Source organism: Taeniopygia guttata, chromosome 5 (assembly GCF_048771995.1).
Source record: "Taeniopygia guttata chromosome 5, bTaeGut7.mat, whole genome shotgun sequence".
Lineage (NCBI taxonomy): Eukaryota > Metazoa > Chordata > Aves > Passeriformes > Estrildidae > Taeniopygia > Taeniopygia guttata.
In genome coordinates this window covers 16925065-16945711 of record NC_133030.1, presented here as the reverse complement: position 1 = coordinate 16945711, position 20647 = coordinate 16925065, and the positions used below count along the sequence as shown (strand labels likewise).

Genomic DNA, 20647 nt, shown 5'->3' with positions numbered 1-20647 from the left:
ATCATGAGTGAAGGGAAATAAGGAGGGAATTTTCTCACCTTGCAGGATGAATGCAAAGTCTGATAGGGGCTTTAAAATCCCACTTTTGCCCCCAGCCCCCTTCCCCAGCTTTGTTTCATGATTGCATGGATTTCGTGACATCCCCCCATTTTCCTTTTTCAGCCAGGATGATACATCTGTATGATATCAACACTATCAACACAATTTCACATGCATTTAAATAGTTACATTTTAGTTTTTCCTCTGGTTTATTCAGAGCTTTGTGTGGTACTTTATAGTTCCAGTCTCTCCTCTAAAAGGAAAATGGCCAGTGTCCTGTGGAAAACCTGAACCAGAGACAAGACTTCCAAGGCATCTGGAAAGTCCTGGAATTTGCCACATTACAAGTTATTATTCAGTCTTTCAAAGCAGTGAAGCATGCTTTAAGTATGTGAATAATCCCATTAACAGAGCACTGCCCATCTCAAGACATAACTTGGTGTAACTATGGAAGCAAAAGAGGAGGAGTATGCCTGTTTTGTAGTGAATGAAAGTCAAAACTATTTAGATGTTTAAAATGTCCAAAGTGCTGGTAAAGATGGGTCTGTTGGTGAAGTGCATGACAAATTTAGCATGTCATGGAAATGGCAAGTTATGTCTAGCCTATCATATGGAATATTAAACTGACTTAACAGAGCACTGCCTTTAGCAATGTTTGCTATAGCCTAGCTCCCATTTCCCAAGGTTGTTTTTCAGCCAGATCAATTCCTTAGCTTGGTTTACCTTCCCTTTCACAATTAGTTCAAGCACGATGAATGCAGGTGGCCTAGTGGGGAGAAAATTGTTTGGTTCCAAGTTTCTCGGTGTAAACTGCTGCCAAAAGAGCTCTCATTCTGCACATTGAGCATTTTATTTTCCATTATATCCTGTATTCGTACAAGTCCTTGGGTGTTTGATGTTTTGATATCATCAGGAGGCTCTGAAAGGAGACAGGCTGATTTTCTCTTTTATAATTCTTTTTATTACCATAGCAGTGGGAATAGGTCACAGTGAATGAGAAGCTGTTTGTTTGCTGGATGAGCATCTAAATGAAATTATGTGAAATCTTGTCAGTTTGTCTTGCCCACATGCCTGTGGTTAAATTTGATCACCAGGTTTGGGGCCATCTGATGCCGCTTGGCCTGGCAGGAATCTTGGGCTGACTTGATGAGTATAGGAGTTGTAACTGGCAAATCCATAGCTGTTACAGGAGGACTGGTGATGCCTTAATGGTTCTTTTCCTGTGGCACTTGTGGCCTTTTGTTGCAGGTTTAAATCTCTTCAGGAGTGCTTGGAAACCCTTGTGAACTGCAGCTTGATGTGTGGGTCCTCTATGGACCATTCTGAACCAGCTGTGTATTGCAGCCTGTGACTGCAGAAGACTGAGAGTGGCAATGGAAGTATCTCTAGTTTTCTGTTGCTGTCAGCCCTGAAATGCTTTTGCTGCTTTGTTTGAACTTCCCTGATGAGGCATGACCTCAATACTGTGCATAGATTTGTGTTTTAGTGATACATTCTTAATGACTGTTATGAATGAATATGGAAAAAAATTCAGGAGTGCCCTATTATAGGAAGTTGCAGCAGTTTGTAAGGAGGTCATGGGAAGAAGATGTGTGAAGAGATGTGGACAGCTCTGGTATGCTGAGCTCCTGTGTTAAAAGGACCAGAGGGCCATTTAAACCTTTGTAAGGACAGATTATCCTGTGTTGTACTGAAACCATAGACAGTTGCAGGTGCTAGGCTGCAGATATGGGGATGCCTGTTTGCCAGCTGAAATAAAGCTGTCTTCAGCCAAGAAGGAATTAAGAATGTATGGATGTATGTTCTTCTGTTAGGTTGCCCTGTACAAGGGCTATTTCTTGGTAGATGAGGAAGTTTCTCAGAATGGGTCAAGGACATAAGGACATCAGTGGTTTTCTGAAGGACAACAGAGATCTGTAGATTTGGGAGGAGTATTACTCTGCGTAGGGCAGAGAGAAGGCAAGAGGCAGCCTCTAAATGTCAATTTTTAATGTCTGCCCCTGTGAATTTTCATGTGAAAGGAGGCATTAGGAATTTTTTATTTAGAACTTCATATTTCAAGCCTGACATTAAGCATTCAGTGTGAATATCCAGAGTTCATTTGAAAAATAATCATTAATGCAGCCATGAACTGAGATAACCTAGATGAACTCTTTCATCTAGTATTTATGAAGGATAGTTCAAAGCTTGCCTGGGTACCAAATAGAGACTTCAAGGAGATAACACTAGTGCAGGATATTCTCTTAAAACAGGAAAATTGATATAAAGATAAATCTGAGTCTAGTGAAATTAAGTAAATTTTAATGTGCCTCTTTGTCTGTTGTGTTTTACTGAGAACCAACCAACCTGTTTTTAAAACAAATGTACTTGTTTTTTTTATTGCTAATTCTTTCCACTTAAGTGGCCAAGCAGATTGATTAAAAAAATGCTAAAAGGGGGAAAATGACATGCTCTACAGTCTCAGTAGCAGTATAAAACAGCACAGGAAAAGCTACACTGTCAGGCAGGAAGCAACTACAAGTGCTTTATGCAATGTTGCTGGATTTGCAGTACTCTGAAGGCAGTGAACTTGTAATTTTAAGGACATTCTTAACTGTCTGTGCTTTGTTATACATGAGGACACAAGGATGACATGAAAAAAATGCAGAGGAACCTTTCAGAGAGTGGTTTGTATTGAAGCCCTTGAATATGTATGTACCTTCATCTGTATTCTGTGAAGGATGTGAGCATGTGTTTTGGGTGATTTGCTGCTGTGTGTACACTGATGCACACTGCTGTGTCTACAGTTCAAAGAGCACGAGCAAACCAGATCTGCATGATCGTGTAGAATCTCAACCAATGTAGCATACTGTTGTTTGTGTTGTTTACTTAGGGAGCTGTCAGAAAGTTTTTTCTTAAAAATCTTCTCTCCTTTGTCTTTTTTTCCAGCTTTCTGAGCTCTTGTGCTGTGTGGTTCATTCAGGTTGTAAGTTGGAATAACACAAGATTAATGAATTTATATCTCTTACTCCTTAATTCCAAATGGTATTGAACCTCTGGACTTTATTTGATGTAGCATTTGCCTGGTGAAAAAATGACCAGCTGCTATAAATCATCTGGACAATGTGGATGTTGACAGTAGGGGAACTGTAATGCTTTCTGGAGGCACCATACTCAAAACATGGCAGGATTCAGGTCTTAGGAAGTATTGTTAGTATCTTAGAAGAACTGGGAAAGCTTTCCAATATTGTACCCTTCTTTCTACACAAGTTGTAGAAATAACTCCTGCCTTTTGTGTTGCCTCTTCCTGCACCAAGTCTGGTATGAAATATCACATTTTCTGATGCCTCAGCCACTTCCATGCTGATGTACTCTGTCCAGTTGACTCATCACTGTGTATGTTTTCTTGACTTCTAATTAAAATCTGTCAGAGTCTAATATTAGACCAACACTCCTCGTTATATCACCCTTCATTCTTAAGTAATTCATCCTGCAACCTCCTTACTCTGTATGACTAATGTCTTTTTCTCAAATATTCTTAGAACACTTTAAAATACCATCTATTTTATAAGCAGCACAGTAGCAATACCTCCTATTACAATTGCTCAACGCTTTCTGTCATAGCTCAGTGCTTTCTTTTCCTTAGGATTTTGACGAGACTTTAACCTTTGGCGGAATTTTCCATGCATTGGTGTTTGCCTCAGCCTGAAATATCCACTTGAGACTGGGTTTTTTTTGTTTGTTTGCTGAAAGTATAATCAGTATTTCATAGAAAAGGCACATCTAAATCAGCTTCTGTTAGTTTCTCTCATAGATAAGACAGATTTATGTACTTTGAGGTTTTTTTTTTTTTTAAAGGATCCCTGGGCAGTTGTTTTTTTGCTGAAAAATAGAAATGATTGACTATTAGCAGGAGCCTGAGCATGGGATGGGGAATGCTCAGCAAATGGGAACAGTCTGGGGAAGGAATATGTCTCAAAAGAACTGAGAACTGCATTGATGAGCAGTGAGAAGCAGCTGGTTGCTTAACTTTGGGCATTCAAGAAATTCTTCCTAAAAGCAAAAATTAATTTATTGCAAAAATTGATTTATCTGGCTTTAATATTTTTAAATTAATGTTCTCCATACTTGAGTACTAATAACCACTTGAAACTTGTTTCCCTTATTGTGGCAAAAAAGAAAAAGTAAATTGCGATGGTCTGTGTTTGTAATTGGAAACATTTTACATTCATGTTTTACAGAAATTTACATTCTGCTAAGGGTTCTGTTTGGTTTTGCAGGAGTAAGTGATTCTTTGCTGTCTTGCTTAGTGAAAGAAAATAGAATCTGTGGATGGCAGGTGGGTTTTTTTTGTAGCTAAGCATTGTTGATGTTTTAATCCTTCCTATATGCTTGCAGTCTTCAGTTGCACTGGAGCAGTGCCCTGGTGGAATGGTGCAAAGATTCCCATTTGTTTTGTGAGTGGCTGGTGTTTCTTGTTCATGTCTGGGTCCAGAAAGCACCAGATTCATTTTGGGAAGGAGTTTTTTCCTCCAAGAGGTTGAGTTGAGAGAAACCTTTGTTGTCTTTGTGTAGGGTTGGTGCTGTAGACTGTGTGAGGAGCTGGGTCTGTATTACCAATTCAAAGCTTGCCTTTTCAGAGGCCTTGCAGCTTGCTGATGTTTTTGCCTGTGGCACTTGATACTTTGGCTTCTGAGGGCTGAAATGCTTTAATTCAGCTACAGTCCTTGGAATCAATACAGCAATGTCTGGGTAGGGCTCGAGAGCCTGTGGTATATTAATGATCTAACTGAATGGTACAAAAATTCTTTCTGGCTTTAGATTTCATAAAACTCAGTTTCAGTTCTTAGAGTTAATATAAAATAGAGCAGCCTGCCTGTCCTTTCTCAGTCCACTAATAGGGTTCTGTAGAAGTGCAGTAACCTGGTCTGATCTAAAAGCCTGAAGCTTACTCTATATTTAAATTTGTTACGTACATTTTTGCAGCTGCAGATACCTTTATCAGAGATCTATGTAAATTGCAAAGTAAATAAACTTCAGAACAGGCATGTTTTTTAAACCTCAAACTGTCTTCCTAACCTAAGTTACACTAGTAGTTCTCTTAATGAATTTATTTTTATCCTTTAACCTAACAAAATGTAGCTACTGTGTTAAAAGACCTCACTTGTATTGAATATAGCATATGACTGTTTTCAGCTTTTCCCTGAACTGAGAGGAAGCTGCAAAGGAAAAAAGCTTTCTACCCTTGAGAGAGAAGGACAACTAATTTTATCACTTAATTATTTTAGGGGAAGCATTATCCATGAACTGAGAGAATGCATCTGAAAAACTTGCAGTGATTGGAGTAAAAGATACCACTGCCAGCAGATTTCCAAGGAAAATGCCCATACTTCTCCTGTATATGAACTGAAGTTTCCAGTTCATTTACAGAATGCATTATCACCTTAATCTCCACAAACCAGCAGTGTCCACCTGTGTCCCTATCAAGACAGTTTAACAGCACCCTAAGGAAAAGGGAGGTGTTCAGATTTCCAAGGGTTTGTGTTTTGGCATCTGTTTAGAAACCTCTCAGTTGTCATCTTTGGGTGGTGTGACCCCTGCACCCGATCCCTCTGTGGGGCAGGGAGAGGTGTGTGTGTGTTTGTGCAAGCTGACTTGCAGGACTGGATGGTGTTTCCCCCAAATCCACATCTTTTGGCCTATAAACGTGATGTCTTGAGTTCACTCTGGAGAGCAGTTTGAGTTTTGGCCAAATTGTGTACATAACTCAAGGTCATTGCAAGTTTCTTTCTGGGCTGGAATGTGGGTTGATGCTTCTACTTAAAACCAAGTTGAGGACTTTACCTTCTGCTGTGTGTATATAACTTTTTAAATTGTAAGCCCAGAAGGGACATACTTATCTGCAGGGACCTAGTCACTTCATTAAGAAAATAAAGCTGTCACTTTTTATGATTTATTTATTTTAATTCAAAGAAAGCAAAGGTAAGTAGGATGTTTATGGATGTTATCCGTACAGGAGAATGGTGTTTTGGGTGTCAGTCCTGCAGCAGTGCACTTGGAATAATAACCCTTGGAGAGAAGGATGAGCCATATAGTGCTGATTTCATTTAAAGTTGCCTTTCCTTGGCCAATGTGTGATTCCTGTGAAAACAAACCAGTGCATTTCCAATGCTTAATAGCAGTTGTGCTGGTGCTCCTGACTAACCAGATGTCTCCTGAGGACTATAGCTCTGCTAACACTGACAGAATGTAACTTCTATCATGAAAACATAAAACTCTGTTAAATGCAGGTCATGCAATGAATTGTTTATGGCAAAGAATGGGAATAGATGATAATTCTCTTTTCTGTAGTCTTTTATGTATCAGAATAAGCGGTTTTGTTTGTGCTTCCATTAATCTAAAATATGTCCTTTGTGTAACCGAAGTGTATTTATTGTATGCAGAATATCCAGGTTATGCAGCTTTACTGACATGGTTTATTTGCAGCCCAGGCCACTAGCCAGATGTTGTTCTGCTAGAAAACAAGTCAATGAAGAATGAGTAGCTTCACAGAAGTATAACATAATATCTTGAGCTAGTTTTTAATGGTTTTTTTTGTTCTGTTCCCACAAATAAGTTTTCACCAGGTTTTTGAAGCTGTAGATAAGATGTGTTAAAAAGTTCTGGCTTTGAATTGGCATCCACATGTTTCAGGAACCTGGTGAATAAGTAATCTTGAAATGTGTTTTGTGTTTAGAAGGCGGCAAGGTGTTCACCTGGGGCAGAGTCGACTACGGGCAGCTTGGAAGGCACGCGGTGGTTCCCGGTGGGCAGCAGAGCACAGCATCTGAACAGTGCTTGGAGCTGTGTAACACTCCTGTTTCAGTTCCTTGCCTAAATGGAGCATCTCAGGTAAAGAAGAAAATTACCATTTCCACATTTCCATACCCCTCCTTTTTTTTTCTTTTTCTTTTTTTTTTTTTTTTGGTGCATTAAAATAATCAGAACAATGTTCCCAACAGAGCCCTTTCAAATGCTGCAGCACAAGCCCTTGCTCACTCTTCCTGGAAATTCAGAAATTAGTAAGATTCAATTATTTCTTTCAAAAGGCTTTTGCATTCAGGAACTAATTTTTCCCTCGGTAGAATCAGCTTTAGCAAAAGATTCCAAGTTCTCTCAGGTATCAATGTGTGCAGGTGTAAGTTGTGCCTGCAGTGCAGCTGAACAGAGGAGATGTAGCATTATTTTTGTCTGAAACTCCAGACCAACCCCCCAAAAATCACGACTGGTGGTCTCTATGATCCATGGGAGAGGCTTACACAGCCATATTAACAGTTCTAGCTTGTATGCAGCTGAGAAGAGTGGAAATTCCCAGTCCTGTGGGGGCAGGAACAAAAACTTGTGATGTGTTTGAGATATGTGGTTGATGGCTGATAGAGAACTTTTGCCCACTGTGCTTACTCTTGATCTCCTGTGCTCCTTGAGAAGTCTCCAGTTTGAGTTGTAGGGTGAGTGAAGAAGGGGATGTGCTCAGGAAAGCAGAGATGGGAGAGCAGGCAGAAGGTGGGCTTTGTTTAAGGTATAGCCTTGTTGGCTTAAAATCAGATTAATGATCGGTTCAGGTGCCACTCTCAGAGTGTAGTCATTCAGTGCATTAAACTTCAGCAAGGTATTAAAGAGAACCTGTGAAACTTCTGAAGAGTTGCCTTGTTCTAAAAAAGTTAAAAAAAACCAACCTGAACAGTTTAAAAGAACCAACTCATAACTTCTCCAGCCACACGGCCTAAGTTGCAGAGGGCAAAGGCAGGGACAAGGAGAATTGAATCACTGCTTACTCTCAGAGAGGACCAGGTTTGAGACCATTTAAGGAACCTGAAGGTGCACAAGTCCGTGGGACCTGATGTGATATATCCATGGGTCCTGAGGGAACTGACAGAACCATTGGCTAGGCTGCCATCCATCATACTTGAGAAGCTGTGGCTGTTTAATGGAGTTCCCACTGGAAAAAGGGAAACATAACCCCAGTTTTAAAAAAGGGAAATAAGGAAGATGTAGGGAACTACAGATTGGTCAGTCTCACCTAGGTGCCTGTCAAGATCATGGAACAGATCCTCCTGGAAACTATGCTGAGGTCTATGGAAAATAAGGACAGCCAACATGGCTTCACCACAGCAGATCTGGCCAACAGCCTGACAAATCTGGTGGCCTTCTATGATGGGGTCACAGAAATAGTGGATGAGGAAAGAGCAACTGACATCATCTGCCTGGACCTGTGCAAAGCATTTGTCATTTGCCCACATGACATCCTGTCTTTAAATCCAAGAGACAAGGATCTGAGGTGTGGGTGACTCCGTGGCTCGATCTCTGCAGTCACAGGGTTGAGGTCAGTGGGGAGTGGTGTTCCTGAGGCACTGGTTTTGGGATCAGTGCTGTTTGTCAGTGGCAGGGACAGTGGGATCGAGGGCACCCTCAGCAAGTTTCTGACACACACAAGCTGTACTGTGTGGATGACACACTGGAGGGAAGAGATGCCATCCTGAGGGCCTCTGTCTAAGGCCCCAGAGCTCATGATGCTGCCCTAATGTTTAGTCACTTTTAACTCCTCTGAGTCTCAGACAACTTTCCTCATTTTGACACGGGGGTCCCTACTTTTTGTCATTAATTATGTATAGACACCTCCATTTCTGAAGCTACTTCACACTGTTTTTGATCTGTGCTGCGTGCAGTGTCTCAAGTACATTGTTCTGTTATTTCTTGGACAATACAAAGCCAAGGCAGCTGCAGATTTTGCACAGTGGAACTTATCCTTGGCAGGACAAGTGATCCATGAAAGTGAAGAGATGTATTCAGATAGATTATTTGAAAAGAAAGAGAAGCAACAATCTCATCTTTATTCTGCTGCCCTCAGCACTGTTCCTCCTTATAGACCTGTGAGGGACCTGATTTGAGTGATTAGCAATGGCAGTGTTCTGGAGCAGACATCATTCTTTGCAAAGATAACAGCATAAAGATGACTTAAGAGGATCATCTGCATCCTAGGAGGAGCTGTGTTGATGAAAAAAGGAAAAACAGAAAATAAGAACCTAAATTGTTTCACTTCAAGATTACAAAATTATGCCAAAGCTAGAATTTATACTTGAAAATGCATTCAATTGCAGTATGTAGTTTATGCAGAATGAGATGTTCTTTGTTAACACACAAGCTGCCCCTTTTTCCATTTGTTATCATATGGACTCATGATTAGATTTGAGAGATGAATTGGAAGGAATATAGAGAAGATAATATCTTTTCCATGTTTACCTTGAATTAACAATTCCAATGTTTGTGCTTAATGCAGAGAGACAGTTTAACAGTTGAGGATTATGACTGATGATTTTTATTCATGGTCTAGTTTTATAAATCACTTTTAATGATTCAACTGAATTTTTGGCAAAGCTGTGGTCTGCTGATTGCCTCTGCACTTCAGTTAATATTGTTAAAGTCAAAGTGGAGAAACTAATCTAAGGATTAGAGGACAGTATAAAAGACACATGGGTTTAGCTCAAGGACAGCACAGTAGATTTAACCTCCTGTGTTGCTCCTTGTCTCCATGCCCATGGCCTGCCTACTTTCTCTGCCAAAGACCAGGGATTCTCCTTTCTTTGAACTGACACTGCTATAATGTCTGTGTCTGCCGCTTCAAAACCTGATTTTTGAAGTGTTGTGAGTGACCTATTCCATTGTGAGTTTGGCTTCAACTGAAAACATTGACCTTGAGAAATAAGAGCACTTTTTTCCTTTAAACTGAAGCAAAGGAGGAACAAAAGCCTGGGTTTTAGATAATTATCCACTAATCTGTGTCTTCCTGGCAGGTCAAAAAGTGTGGAGGTTCCTGGTGTTGAATGTGTTTAAAGTTCTTGCATTTTGCCACTGCAGGTCTGTTGCTGTTTTCTTCTCAGTGCTTTGGTGCCAAACGAACATGGAATAGGCCAAGGCACTGAGAAGTTGTTGTGTGAGGCATTTTGCAGGCAGTGCTCTTGTGTTGTGGGGCGTCCTTGATGGGACCTCTTCAGAGCATCTGACTCATCTGATGCTCATTCATCCACCGCTCTTCAGATGAAAGGACAATTAAATACAAATGGCCCAAATTATGATGATACTCTCTATTTAGCAAATGCTACAAAGATCTGGTTTAATGTTTCCTCCTCATCAAAATGCTCTTCCAGTCTCTTTGATATTTTTGGCTTTAATAGCTATCGGTCTACTGTTTGTGGTATGTTCAGCATGTCATTCACACTGCAGCAAACATTTGCTGCAGCAATAAACAAGTGAGAAGTGTCTGTGCAGTGCTGAATGTCTCTTGCTGAGCTGGATGGAAGGAAGGGCTGCAGTTATTTTGGATATGCATGGCTTCACCTGGAACCATGTTTTCATCGTGTCCTTTTCTACTCAAAGCAAACTGTGCTAGACCACAGCTTTCTGGGGAGGGATCGCTGAAATTTCAGTTGGGAAATGAAAAAATAATAATCACTCAGCTTGAATCTTGATGATGTTGTAGGGACCAGTTGTGTCAGGGAATGAACATCTGATAGACTGGTGACAACATGTGCCTACTGTGGTTATCCTGATCCTGCTGTGGCCCATGGTCCCAGTGTGCAGTTTCATCTTGTGCAATACAGATTTCTTTGGATCCTCTGAATGGTTCTTTTCTTTCAGGGAATGACATCATAAATATCCACGTTCTCCTGGCACTTTGCAGTCAAAGTTTATTGCTGTTCTTTTCAGTGCAGTTGCAGTAAGATGTCATTTTTGTTTAAGTGTTTGAAAGGTAGCTTTGGTTTTAGCATATTCTTGTTTTTCTTCCTTTTCCCCATTCATGTAGCAAATTATTAAGCAGCTGCCTACAAGAGAAATCCAAGGTATCTGTATGATGACAATTAATTGCTTATATAACTGATAGATTAATGTATACACATTATGACCTTAACACATAGTCACAAAAAAAAAAAAGAGACAACTGTTTTTGACTTATCAGAGAAATTTGTTAGAGGCCTCTTTGTAAGCAAACCTGTAGTTGAGGTTTTAAGGGGCATCAAAAGAAATAACCTAATATTATATATCACCTCTATGCTCTGTGTTTGGTTTTAAAATAATTATTTGTTTGACTGGCTACCATAAGTGTTTTTGTTTTGAATATTCAGAATGAGAGCTTTGTATTTTTGTGCGAGAGAAAAAAGCTGAACTTTCCTAAACCAGATTTTACTGCTCAAAGTTTGAGAATATGTGTGAAGTAACTGATCCAATAAGCTGCTTAAAAAAAAGCCCACTTTGGGTGTTAGGAAAGGAGATAAATGCAAAAAAAAAAAAAGTTGAAGTGATGTGTAGTTTCTCACTTGCTATGCAAGCAATACTTTGGTGTGTGTTGTGAGTTTTTTGCTTTGGTGCTTTTTTTTCCCGTTATGAACTGCTGTCTCTTATGAGTTGGCCTTGATCCATGTCTTGAGAAATCGTATTGTTGAATTTTCCTTGATTGATTTTGTTATTCTGTTTTAGCGATGCAATGATGAAAATTTTAATATAGAGATGGTCCCTTTAATATTTTTGCATCAAGTTTTTGGCTTATCAATTAATTACAAGTGACAATAAAAGAAAATAAAGGCCACAGAGAAGTGGGTTCTGAATACAGCTCGCTGTGTGAGTGACAAATTGCAATTAAGCTTAAAAATAAGAGACTAAATTGTTAAAATTCTTATTAAGGGGTGAAAATCCAAACAGGATGTAACAGAAGGTTGAAACTACAGTCTGCATGCAAAATGCAGCAAGTCTGTGTTTGACTAGGTGTGTTTGTGTGCTCTGCATGCCCTGTGTAGGAGAGTAACACTAATCTTGGCAGCACTGCAAGAACATTGAGGGTTCACAGTCATGTCACAGGCAATGAGGGAACAGGATTTATTTCTTAGCTTAGTCAGTTCTCTCTGCTGTTCTTCTAAGCAGAAAATTGAGTGCAGTACCAAACTGCTGCAACCCAAATGCCACTTTTTGCCTAGGCAGCCATCCCACTTACTCTGTGCTTTTCTTATCCCATTAAGACATGACTGTGGTTTGTAAAGAGCATCTCATGGCCTGGGTAGAGAGACCTTTAACATGCACAGCAAAGTCACTTCTGCAAGTTAAGAATAGCAGTGTGTTAGGAGCAGAGCCTAGCTCACCAGCTCTGGGTGTGTAATTTTTGGAAAGCAAAGAGGAGGTGATGCTGGTTCCCAGCACTGTCCTTCCTGCCATCCCTGCCAGTTTCCCTGCAGCTGCATTCCCCATGGAGGGAGATGGGAAACCAAAGTCACACCAAGGGAAAGGCAAAGGAGAACTCCCACGCTGCCTCTGCGTGCCAGGGAGCACATGCTGTGTGGGTACACACTAGAGGCTTTCCAAGTACCACTTTTGCAGATTAGGATTGGTTCAAAATGACCAAAATTGTTCTGCTGTGGTTGTACTGCAGCAGTGAGGTGGCAGCCAGGACCAGGCTGCTCTGCAGTCTGTATGGGAGATCAGGAAAGGCCAATCCTGACAGAAGGGGTGGTGTAGGAGGGGACTGACATGGGATAAAGTCAGGAGGTGCAGACCCACCCAGCATGTGATGACTGCGGTGTTACAAATGTGACTCTGGGCAAGCCTTAGTCTTCATAAGTCATAAATTAATTTCAGTTTGGTGGTGTGTTGCAGTTAGAATTCCCCATGAGTTTCTCACTTGCAGATCTCTGAAACTATCAGGAAATTAAAAGAGACCAAAACTACTTGCAGCAGTAGCCATGGCTTGTGCAGGCAGGCATCAGCTGTGGGTAGTGAGGCCCCAACAATGACACCAAATTGGCAGCTCTAATGAGCTTATTGGTAGCAGAATTACTAATCTAAATTGCTTTCTAAAGTCTCTCATCTCTTCATGCTCATACTATATTCCTTAAATGAAAAATACTGGCTGGGTCCTGTCCTTTTGCATGGATTGTTCTAGTCACAGTGCACCATGACTGCAGCTCTGAGCACAGAGACAACTTGAGATCCTGCTCCTTGGAAGGATTTCTTTGCACCTGCCAGTGCCATAATTGCTCAGTAATGCCCTTCAGATGCATGCTGCTAATCAACTATGGGCAGTGCTGCAAAATTGCTTAAAAATGTACTTGGTTTTGAGACCATCTCTGTGAGCAGCAACCGTGGAAGTGACAGAACTCCAGTTCTGCCTCTGATGTGATTTTCGTTGCCTCGTTCATCCACGAGAAGCCTGAAAAAAAAGGTTTCAGTGTAAAATGCAGCCAACCTAGTTTAAGGTGAATCAGATCTAACCTAGGGTAAGTGCATGGCCATGTTCCAAGTTCAAGTGAAAATATGGTTTGAAGCTAGAGGTTGGTGGAAAAGGCCCTAAAGCATGCAGTTTTTCATTCTCAATTTGTCATTAGGACTGTTACAGAGAAGGGATTAACAAATCAATGCAGGCTAAAACGAGAGAAAATCAATAAGGAACTGTAGTGAACTGGAACAAAGCTATCAATTTGCAGTGTTCTCTGCAAAGAAATCTCATCCATACCTCCTTTTCTGGATGGGAAAATAATGCCAAAATGATGATGATTTGAGGTTAGAGTAATTGTTTTTTACCTGGCTGACCCCAGAACTTTAGGTCAAGAAACTTCTGGTGTAAATGCTGCTTATCTTTCCTATTTCAGTTGTGTTGATGAATTTTACTGGCAGGTTCTGTAAGAGTGGAATCTTATAGAAAAATAGTCAAGGAGAAATACATAGTGTAAGTTACCCTCACAGGAATTTGATCGATCTTTTTAATGGTTTACTTTTCTGTATTAGTTGAAGTGACTTTATTTGTTGTTCATTGTTTTTCTGCCTCCTTAAGAAGGATGTTACTGCTGCAAAGTTTACTCTTTAATGCATACTGCCTGTGTGTGCTCTGTAGGTAGAGAATATACTGCATTATTGGGTAGGTTATTGCAGGTGAATGAGAAGGGAGAGAGCTCAGTGGTGCCAACCCTATCTGTTTATTGCGTTGTAACATTGGTCCTTTCCAACACATTTGTCACTGTGGGGCCATAAACTCACCAAGGCAGGGCCAGCAGACTGACTGCTTCTCCCTGCTTTTAATTTAGGGGGTTTGGATTTGGGTTGTGCCTGAACTTTTACTCCTGTGATGGCGTTTGTTTGTATTTGCCAGATGTTTCCAGCTTTCATTTACCAACAAGTCACTCAAGCTCTGGGCCCTGCCAGTCCTCCTGGCCTTTGTGCTTAGGTTATAAGTTATTATAACCTAATATTGTTTAGCTATTGTTTAACAAAAGATTCAGCACAGAGAGATTTGTGCTTCTGCTGTGAGGCCATGGTACAGCTTTCCAAGCCTGCTGTACTGGGAAGCCTGCTCAGTGACAGGGACCTGTTTGTCCTCCCATCTGGTGGCTCTTCTCCCTTGCCTGTTGGCTGCCTTTCTGTAATTTAAACTGAAGTTGTTAAAGGCAGAAGCTACTTCTGGACTCTGTTTTTTAGATGGTCTAATACAGTCTGTGCCTTTGCCCCAGCATTCAACCAACAGAACTTTTTTTGTAGAAGGAGGAGGGGGAAGTGGAAGAAAAAGTAAACGTGATTCATCTAGTCCTGTGAGGACAAAAATGCTAAACTGTCTCCAGTTTTAAAACCTGCCTAAGGGTTTTTTCTTGGTCTCCTGGCAGTTGATTGCTGAGGTTTCCATAAATTCAATGGATTTTGCATGTAATCAGATGCCAGCAAAGACTGAAAAAAACTATGCCTTGCAGTTTTTTTTTTTGTCATATCAAAAGTAAATAAAAACCTTTAAAAAGAATTTTTAAAAAAAATTCATTCTCAGAAAAATAATTGCTAGTTCTTACCTTAGAAGTATGATTTTGAAAACGCCTCCTTCTATGGTTTGCCACCTCAACTCCCATTTTTACAATTCTTCCTTCCCCTCCCAAGTGTAAAACTAATATGAATAATTCCTTCCTTGGTAACAAGTGCATCAGGATGCAGGAAAGATTTTTTTAGGATGTGTTTGTTTTTCCAGAATGTTGTTTGGCATAATGTTCTTCTCTTAAGTGTTAAATTAACAAATATTAAATAGCCAGATTCCTTACTGGTGATTGCTTCAGTGGAAATCCCTTTTGTCCAGCTTTTTTTATTTTGTTGAAGTTGTCAAGGTTTTCCTGCAGCCTCCACTGTTGGCTGATTTCAAAAGTGTCAACCCATTTAAAGCCTTGGGAGTCTCAGACCATGGTTCATTTCTATAGAAAGAAAAATAATAAAAAAAAATAAAAATAGAAAGCTAGGCACTGCTGGACCTCACAATAGAATACGGAGGGGAAGGGATGAAAGCCATTCAACAATGGCTAACAGATCAGACAATGATAATACAGTGTCTGACATTTGGTTAAGTGTTATGACAAGATACATTGCTGGTGTTTATAACTATGCAATTCCTTTATTGCTTTTCTGTATGCCAAGGTGTTGTACTTGATGTTGTTTCATGTTCTGATGCAAGTACAGGATATGATTTTTGCTTCTTGGATTTATTCTCTGCTTGTATATCTTCTGTTTGGCTCTCTATTTTATTTCTCATAGTTTTGTGATGTGTTTTTTGCTTTTTAATGTGTGGATAAAGGAAAATCCTTTTTCTTTGGTACTTTTGGGAAAGGGTTTATGACTTAAACACACAAAAGTAAATTCCAGAAGTAGAAAACAGTGAATGGATTTTTTTTTTTCTTTGACTTCTTGATCTACTACTGCTTTTTTTTTAGGATTTAACCACTACAAAGAAAATATAAAGGCATCCTGACTTTTTTTACAGATGTGCTACTCACTGTGGTAATGAAGTTGAAATGAAAAAGGAGCACCCACTTCTAGGATAGGCAGCTCTGTATCTATAACATTTAGACAATGATTGGGTTTTGATTATTAAAAAAAATCCAACTTTGTGACTTTCGGGAGCACAGTTACAAGATTTTTTTTTCAAAATTTTGCCAGAAAATAAGGACAGAAAGTGAGATAGAAAGCACTCAAGGCAATTACAAGCATTACAGAAGCAAATCTGTCTCAGCATCTTATATTTAGAGCAGCTTGCAAAAGGCAATCTTTTCACCTTTACTGGTCTGCCTTGAGTACGTGTATGAAGAACTGATTCAAGTCTGAAGCCTCTATTTGATCCTACCCTTTGTTTCATCTTCCTGAGTGGATTATTGGGCAAGGAGAGCATTTATTAAAACAATTCTTATCAGTGCTAGAAATACAGGCATTTGAGAGCCTAAGTTTTATTACTAGTGATCTTATCTTCAGCTAGTAGGTGTCAGCTTGTCTCTTGAAAATTTTGAATTTTCCATGTCTGAAAGGATTACTTTGCAAGTGCATGCCAAGTTCTTTAGAACACACAGACTGATTTTTTTTTGCTTCACAGTGAATCTAATGTTTTCACTGGGAATGCAAGTCACAGGTTGTGGTGGGAGGGGATGTTGTCAGTCTTCAGAAACCAAAAATTCACAATCTTCCTTTTGCTGTTTCATGGCACCTGTTGTGCTTTGATTCCTACTTCTGTTTTAAAAGAATACAAAATATTATTTATGGTTACTCTACCAAGTAACTTTAAACAAATGAGATAATGGTAATCTGTGATGACAGTCACTTTTAAAGTTTTACTGCACATTCCTACGACTTCTTCCTCTTTGATACTGCTGATTCCACTCAGTATTTTTATTTGGGACCTCTGTCACACAGAATTGGGGCTAAGAAAAATGTAGAGATTTGTAGAAATGCATAACTAACTACGTGGTTAGTTGTATAACTTTCTCAGGATTTTTTTTGTTCTGTTTGCATGCTAGACATAAATCTCCTAAACAAAACATAATGTTGAGATTTGCAACTTGTGAAAATGAGAGTACTTGGAACAGAGTAATAGCAGTCTCTCTTGGTTCTTCTGTTTGCATGAAGTCTTACAGGATTAATTTGCTGTCTCTGGTTTTCCTTGCCACAGCAAGTCTGAAATGCAGACTGCCTGGAGGAGCATGAAAAGCAAAATGCTTGTGTCTTTTTACTTAGAAAGATTAAGGTAGTATTTGTGAATTACAGTGATGGTGTTTAATAATCTTAAGATACAAATGTTTTAACTTGGCTGACAAACTGTTCAGGAATATGAAATAGGATTTGATATGGTGTTGGTATCTTTCATGATTGAGATATAATATGCCCCAACTCTTTAACAAATGAGGACAGAGTAGTGTCCTGTGTTGCTTTTCTGCATGGCACATGGAGACATCTACAATGTCTTGTGGACAAATGAGTCAGGAGTGCACTGCTGGTATTCAGGGATCTACAAGGATGGCTGGTTTTGTGTGTGAGGCCTCTGTTTTGCATTCAGATTGGCAGAAAGCCAGTGAGAAAGGACTATTTATTTACTTATGTTGCATTAATGCTCAGCATGCCATGCCAGAGAGAATTCAAATGAAGTCGTTTTATCAGAGGACTTCAAGTTTAGTAATGCAGAGTATGTGAGGGACTACTGATGTACCTCTGCTGAAATTAAATATGCATTCCAGGTTGCTCTTTCAGCCCTTTTCCCCCCTGTACTCTTCCTCCTTTGCTTTACTTACTGACAACTTCTGTTAGATAACCTGTGCTCCTACAGGGATTTCAAATTATACTCCTGTTTATTATCTTTTTGGCAACAGGTAACATGCTTCAAAAACATCTCTTCCACTCAGTGAGACTGCATGTGCAGTCCTGTGTTTGCAAGCGAAACATTCTCTTCTTTGGTAATTATGGCGCTAAGCACTCTATTTTCATAATTCAAGGAGTCAGGAGCAAAGTCCAAAAAACTTTTATTCGTGTTAGATCAGTATGATTGTGATGCACTTGTGTTGTATGCTTTTGCATTTATTAAGAGAAATTTTTCATGTACCAAATAATACTCATATTTGGATTCCATCTAACTCTTATTCAGTGCTCTATGTTGGCTGATACTCAGTGGGAAGAGGAATCAAAACCATTAAAACACTTGGAACAGTGAAGCTAAATTTGTTTTATGTTTGAGCTAGCAAAAGTGAATCTCTGCATTCTAGCTTAGTTCCTCAATGAGGCCATCTTAATGTCATCCAGTGATTTTTAATTCAGTTCATGGTAAGACAGAATTTACCATGTAAGGAGTGTTTTTGTCGCTACATGTAATTTACGTACACCTAGATATAATTGAAGATGATCACTTCCGTTTTGGAGAACTGGTATTAGAAAAACTGTGGTTTTTACATTTGTCCAAGCTGCACTTCCCAACACTTCAGATAATTTGCTTTCACTCATAATTTGTTTGATAAAGATCTCTCATGCAGGACCGTAATCATTACACAGGCCTTAGCTGGAGCTTCCTCGTGAGGTATTTTGCTGCTGTGCTTTTTCCTCTGTTTTTTTTTTCCCTTGCTCTCTTGCCCAAGAGAGTTGTTGTTGTGTAGACCTACTGAGAGCCATCTGGTGTGCCTGCTGGGCAGCCAGAGCTGTGCACCTAAACGAGCCTGTCACGCTGTTCTCATTTGTCATAGTGCTGGGCCAGCACCTGGGAGGGATGCTCTGCAGAGATAGCTCTGTTACTTCTTTTGGAAATGCCTCTTTGGCCATAAACTTTTGGATACTTCAGTGCATTATTTATTAGAGAAAAGACTTTCTCCAAGGTTCATGTGGCTGTAAGCAGGTGTCTTTAGCATTTGAAAGCTCTTCAAGGTCTGCAGTGAGTTTGGAGCTTCAGGGGATAGCATTCAGGCCTGCCAGTCACTGTCTCCAGGACACTATGCTATACATTGTCCTACTTTTGGAAAGAAGACACTTCTGTACTGTGGAAGCCTGAAGGTATGGCTTCTTACTCATCCTTTTTTTAGCTAACAGCAGTACCTTGGGGTGAGATGTAGTAGCACTTTTATTTCCCATGGAGCAGTGTCAAACTTTTCAACTAAGTTTTGGAGCTGACCTGCCTGATCCTTAAATAGTCTTTTTCTTGCTCTGGCTATGTAGCAACACATTTTCCCCATCTTCCCCTGGCAGATTGTGCTACCAGAGTTGCTGAAATTAATAAGATTTAGTGGTTACATTCTCCACCTCTTTCTCAAAGTAAAAGCACTGCTACATGAAGAAAAACCCCCAAATGTTCCCCTTCTATCTTTCTGCCTCCGTAAGAGACTTCAAACCTCTTCCTTCTAACTGGATGGAGATGTGTGAGAACTTGAAGACCAGCACATTGCCAGTCATAACAAGGCAAACTTCCTGATCCTGCGGGAACAGGAGGAATGCACCAGTGGATTTACCTGACTGCAAAACTATTTTGTCAGCTGAGTGTGCGTAAGCCCAACTGCATCTTCCCATCTAGAAGGTTCAAAGTACTGTTTGTACTGCTGCTCTTGTCTCACTGCCATGCTAAAATCAGAAAGCATTGTGTACCTGTCTTCTGCTCTGAGTCATGTCCCAGTGGGCAGGGTTCTCAAACAATCTTTGCAGGTGAGCTGGCTCAGAACAAAAACACAGTTCAGAGCTTATCTTAGGAAAACAGCTGCAAAAGGAAGAGGGGTAAAACCCACATGGTTAAATAGAGCACTTGGGTTTCTGATGGATGGAGGAGCATGAAAAGCATGAGTAAAAGCCAGCAAGCATTCCTAGGTGTAGTATAACTCTCCATAGTAAATCTCTTGTGTAGAACCTATTGTTATTCTCTTGCAGACAACACTCAGGTCTGTACTACTCTTGACAGGAGATCCAAAATGCAGCAGGAATTCCTGAGTCAAGTCCAGTGTTGACACAGAGAGCTGCACTCAAGTCAGTGGAGCTCTGCCTTGGATATTGCAGAGGAATTGCACACCATGTTGTAAAGCTGTAAGATTGCTCAGCTTCTGGTGGCTGTCACAAAAAAAATTGTATACCTGAGATTCATTTAAGGGAGTGATGACAGTGATTGTCTCTGAGAAGCTCTAAGGCAACTTTTCTTTGAATGGCTTGTAGGAATTGTGATGGGTTTAAAAAAAACTGTATGGAAACCTTGTTTTCTGAAAATCCTGAAAACATGAAATTTCAGGTTCTAATGCCAAAGTGAAAGAGCAAGATTGCAGCCTCATGTTGCCAATTTAAAAGAAATCTCATGTTTTTAATTTAGCTTTACAGGACTGTTGTACCTTCAACTGAGTTTCTAAAATGCTTTTGGATAAAATTCTAGTTGTCATTTGATAGCATTCACTTTTAGAATCAGCTATGCAGAAAATGCTTAATTAGGTCTATTGATTTGACAAGTAAGGTAAAGCTGGAGACGTTAAGTGTAACAGATTTTAGCGCCATGCAAATGTTTTTAAGAAATTAAACACTTTATGAGCAAGAGTAAGCATACCAACTTTGTGTCTGATGGGGGACAAGTGAATGAATTGGCTAATAACACAGTGAAATGGTGAGAGAAGTTAATGTTTCTGGTCAGGTCTCTTTTTTTTTCTTTAAAGTAATTGAAGGGCACTGAAAAATGAAGGCAGTTGTAAAATGTGCTGCTGTGTTGCTGTGTGTGTCTCGTGGCAGCTTACCCTTCATGTGGCACAGTATTGGCTGCTCAGGCTGACTTGAAGTTTTTTTATATTGGATTTGAGAAATCTTCTGGAATTGGGCCAGA

At 39.9% G+C, this 20647-nt stretch overlaps 1 protein-coding gene across 15 annotated transcripts in view; it reads left to right on the top strand.

Annotated features, from left to right (window-relative positions):
- The window catches only part of SERGEF (secretion regulating guanine nucleotide exchange factor), a 142520-nt gene that overhangs the window by 22889 nt on the left and 98984 nt on the right, over positions 1 to 20647 (top strand). For 14 of the 15 annotated variants that reach the window (XR_012056254.1, XR_012056249.1, XR_012056251.1 and 11 more), the window contains one exon: positions 6755 to 6909. The exons of the other annotated variant lie outside the window; for it this stretch is intronic. Coding sequence is in view for 6 of the 14 variants with exons in the window: in XM_030273857.4 (XP_030129717.4) it covers positions 6755 to 6909 (155 nt within the window). In the remaining 8 variants the exon portion in view is untranslated. The remainder of the gene's footprint in view (positions 1 to 6754; positions 6910 to 20647) is intronic. 15 annotated transcript variants of the gene reach the window in all.